Raw genomic sequence first — 4,450 nt, 5'->3', positions numbered from 1 at the left:
CCGGTGGGGCAATCGCGGTCCTGGGGAGCCTGGCGCTGACGTGAGCACTGGGCGCGGTCCGAAGGGCAGGCTGGAGGGCAGCGCCACCCGCCCGGGGCTAGGGCAGGCGGGGCAGGGCCGGCCAGGTGGGGGAAAGAGTCTCGAGGTGCTGCCTCACTCTCCCCGGCCTCTTTTTCAGCCTTTATTGCGCCCGCAGGGCGGGTCTAGATCTGGGTCGCAAGAAGAAGCAGTGTACGGGGAACCAGTGCTACTGGACCACTCCGCCGGGGCCGGGAAAGTCGGAGAATTCCTTACTCCTCGGAAAATAAAAATGTGGCCTCATCCCTGTGTGTCTGTGAATGAGTCTAACAGTTATATGTCCGCTCGAGGGCGGGGGCCCCGCATTCCCGAGGATTTGGGGGAGTTCTCCTTTCGGATGGAGCCGGTTGGGGTGGGGAGCCCGACTGCTGGGTCCCCAGAGGGGCGGAAATGGAAGCAGCGGAGAACTGGCCAAGCGCTTGGGGGCGCTGTACTCCCGGGAGCGCTCCCCTCCCCCTGCCCACCCCCGACAGGACGCCCCCTCCCCGCTCTTCCTGCCCGGCTTCCTCTTGGCTTTTCCTGTCCGGTTCCCACCCAGAGCCAGGAGCACCAGGATTCAGGCGGGAGCAGGACCCAAGCCTCACCTCGGGAGCCACGGGCCACGGCCTCGGGAGGAGGGTGAGTCCCCAGCGTCCGGGGCCTCGAGTCCCTCGGGGACCCCGGCGGCCTCTCCCGAAGCCCTTGCTCTGGTGAGGATCCCCAAAGCCTTGTTTCCCCCCAGGAGATGCTGTCAGGCGAGCGGAAGGAGAGCGGGAGCCCCCGCTTCGGGAAGCTCCATCTCCCCGCCGGCCTTTGGATCAATTCCCCGCGGAAGCAGCTAGCTAAGCTGGGGCGCCGCTGGCCTAGTGCGGCCTCCGTGAAGTAAGTGCAAACCGCACCCCCTTCAGGGACCCAGGCGACCCCGTCCCCTCTATCCTCGCTGGCCTTCCAGAGATCCGGGCTGTTGGGATGAGACCCACCCCTTCCTGCCTCAGGCGTCCCTGCTGGCCTTGGAGAGATCCATACTGGGGGTGGGGGGAATCAGAGCCCCTCCCAGGGACCCCACCCCCTTCCTCTTTTGGGGTCCCGAGCCCATTACCCTAGCTCTACCCCAGATCTTGGAGCCTCAGTGGCTCCCTTCTCCCAATGGCAGAGCCCCCAGGAGCGCTCTCCCAGGCTTTGGCGGGTCTGACTCCCCCTTGGCCCTCTCCCGCCCCCACTCTCCACCTCTGCTGAGCCTCTCTCCCCTCTTTCTGGCCGGCTTGCTGCCTCCCTCCGTCCTCCCACCTCGGTCTCTCCGCGTCTTTCTTCCCGAGCCCTCGTCACTCTCGGGAGACTGTCTCTCTTCTTCCCTGGCTCGTTCTGTCTCTCCTTCTCTGGACGTCTCCATCGCTTCCTATTGCCGCATCCCTGGCCTCCGCAGGTCTTCTTCCTCGGACACTGGCAGCCGCAGCAGTGACCCCGCGCCAGCCCCTTCAGGCCATTCGGGCCCGGAGCTGCGGCGGGTCGGGGCAGTGAAGGCAGCAGGAGGTGCCTCGGGGAGCCGCGCGCGGCGCATCTCTCAGCTTTTCCGGGGTCCAGGGACCGGGGCCGGAGCCGGGACCGCGACCGGGGCCGGGGCCCAACGTTGGGCCAGCGAGAAGAAGCTCCCGGGGTTGGCGGGCGCCGTGGGCCCGGAGCCTCTGCCGGCCTCGTGGGGTCTTCCGGGCTTCGGGGGTCCCAGCCCGGGCCCTGGCGTGCTGAAGATCTTCGGCTGTGGCCTCGCCTCGGGCGCCAATTATAAGAGCGTCTTGGCTACGCCGCGTTCCACTGCCCGAGAGCTGGTGGCCGAGGCCCTGGAGCGCTACGGGCTGGCAACGGCCGGCGGGCTGCCCGGAGGCGGTGGCGAAGGCGTCTCGGGGGGAGGCGCCGAGGCCTTCGCACTGTGCGATTCGCTAGGCAGGCCACCCGCGGCCTCTGGAGGAGCGGGGGAGTGGAGGGCAGAGCATGTGCGCGTGCTGGGCGATTCTGAGCGCCCCCTACTGGTGCAAGAGCTGTGGCGTCCTCGGCCGGGTTGGGGCCGGCGCTTCGAACTGCGTGGCCGGGAGGAGGCTCGCAGGCTGGAGGAGGAGGGCCCGGCTGCTGCCCAGGAGGATGGTGAGGGCAGGGCCGGGCTGCTTCCCCACGCCGTGGGTCTCTGCTCCTTCTCTTGTGGCTGTGGGTTTCCGAGGCTTTGTGCGTGTCACCCCCACCCCTCCCCGTCCGAGACCCCAGTCTCTTTACCCCGAGGCTGCCTCTGTCTCTCCTTTCTTTCCGCTCTCCGTACGCGGTCTTATGAGTCTTTGTACTGCCTCTACCCCTCCCCCCGCCCAATCTCTGTCCTGGTGTCTCTATAATCGTCTAGTCTCCCCTTGTGGGTTTCGGTGGCCCTCCGCACCTGTAACTCACTGGCTCTTAGCTCCGTTCCCTCTCAGTCTCTGTCTCTGTCTCTGTCTCTCTCGTCTTTCTCTTGTCTGTCAGCTCTCCTTCTCTTCCCTGTACTCTGTCCCTCCTCAGACTCTCGGTCCCTTTTCTGTCTCGCCCCTCACCCCCTCCATTCCTTTCGGTCTCCATCTCTGGCCCGGTCAGCATCTTTCTCGGTGTCCATCCCTGCAGGCCTGGGGAGCCCATCTTGGCCGCTCCCGAAAAGCCGATAGCGAGCAGCATCGGGCCCAGGACTCGCTCCTACCACCCCAAGCAAAAGGGTTACCCTGAAGCACAGGAGAGGCATCCTGGACGGCGGGACTACAATTCCCAGAAAGCCTAAAGGCTGTTTGTGGAAAGGGGCGGGGCTGGGAGGAGGCCAAGTCAGAGTAGAGCCGGGGGAGATGGCAGAGTCCATTTAGAGGGAGAACGGGGAAGGGACAGAAGGAAGAGTGTCCCCCTCTAACCGGCTGCTCCCCTCTCACCGCCAGGAGTTCGTGGTGTACGTGATGACTCGCGAGCAGCACGTGTTCGGACAGGGAGGGGGTGGCTCTGGGGCTCGCGGAGGGCACGCCCCCCACGTGGACACCTTGCTGAACGCACCTGACATCATGCCCTGGGCGCCGCGGTCACCCACTATGGGGGGCAGCTGCTGCGGGAAGCTGAGCTTGAGACCCGGCGACTTGCTGGGCCTGGGCGAACACTTCCTTCCCCTGGCTCCCTGACCGGCCCCTGGACGCCCCCCACGTCCCCCGGGTCCCGGGTGGGCCTTCTGCTGCCGCCTGTGCGGGCGGGGGCTGCAGGAGCAAGGCGAGGCCCTGGTACCTGGATGGCAGGGAGCCCGTGCTGCGCTTTCGGCCCAACGAGGAGGAGGCGCTGCTGGGCGAGTTCATGCGGGCGGCAGGCACCAGGGCGCAGCTGCCCGCGCTGGGGCCCGCCACGCTCCTGACCATGTGTGTGGAGCCCAGGGCCGGCTGGCCCGCCTCGTCAAGGAGGCCGTCTGGGTGAGGCTTCCGGGGGGTGGGGGTGGGGCCCCCAGGAGGGCTCTGTCTACACTTATCCGGACCGGGCCCGCTTCCCCACACACCCCTCATCCACCAACACCATTGGGCTCCTCTTCACAGTTCCTTTCTCCAGCCCTCCTCACCCATCTGCCTTCAGGGCTCCCTCAAGATGATCCTGCCTCTTCCCTCCTAGAATCACTGTTTGCTTTGGTTCCAAGTTAGCCATGGAGGGTAGGTGACTTGTCCAGGGTCACCCAGCCAGGAAGTGTCTGAGGCTACATTTGAACCTAGCACCTCCCATCTGTAGTAGACCTGGCTTTCAATCCACTGAGCCACCCAGCTGCCTGCCCCCTTGGCATCTTATTACTCACAGACCCTTAGAACCTTGGAGTCCTAGAGCAACTTTGAATCTGGAACCCTCGGAATCTTGGGCTTGGAAAGTGTAGACTATAAAAAAAAAAAACCCTAAATCTTGAACTTCTAGAAACTTCAACTCTTAGAATCTCCAGCTCAGATTGGATTTTGAACTCATGTAATCTGGGATTCTGAGTTCTGGGCATGTAGTACCCGGGCAGTCTTGAATCTTGAACTCCTGGATTCTTAGAAACCTAAAATGTGTGGCTTTCATAATCTTATGCTCATAGAATTTGAGGCTCTGGAGATCTTGGAGATTCACAGAGCCTTGAACTCCTAACACCCTGAATTAGACATCTGAGAGTCTGACAGAGCCCCAGACTTTGAGGATCTTGGTCAAGCAGAACCTGGAGCGTTCCTGATCTTGACTGTTGGCATCTCAGACACAGGATTTAGGACTCAAACAATCCTGAGCTCAGTCTTAAGATCCTGGTGTTGCGGGATTTTGAACTCTCAGTAATAATAGGCACCATTTATTTGTATTTGCTTGTGAGTTTGCAGAATGCTTTGAACATTATGTCATTTGATCTTCC

General features: G+C 62.9%; 1 protein-coding gene across 1 annotated transcript; it reads left to right on the top strand.

Moving 5' to 3' along the window:
* Positions 1-651: 651 nt before the first annotated feature.
* LOC123256580 (ras-interacting protein 1-like) lies at positions 652-3,503 on the top strand (the record flags this gene model as incomplete). Its single annotated transcript, XM_044685170.1, is given in 7 exon segments — positions 652-696; positions 800-939; positions 1,481-2,380; positions 2,692-2,836; positions 2,991-3,119; positions 3,249-3,319; positions 3,321-3,503. Coding segments are annotated over 6 exon segments (1,565 nt in total), but the record flags the coding sequence as incomplete, so codon positions are not given.
* Between the last annotated feature and the right edge of the window lie 947 nt (positions 3,504-4,450).

The sequence above is a fragment of the Gracilinanus agilis genome, unplaced genomic scaffold (genome assembly GCF_016433145.1).
Source record: "Gracilinanus agilis isolate LMUSP501 unplaced genomic scaffold, AgileGrace unplaced_scaffold61153, whole genome shotgun sequence".
Taxonomy (NCBI): domain Eukaryota; kingdom Metazoa; phylum Chordata; class Mammalia; order Didelphimorphia; family Didelphidae; genus Gracilinanus; species Gracilinanus agilis.
Note: the sequence above shows the minus strand (reverse complement) of the source record. Positions and strands in the feature narration are given on the sequence as shown.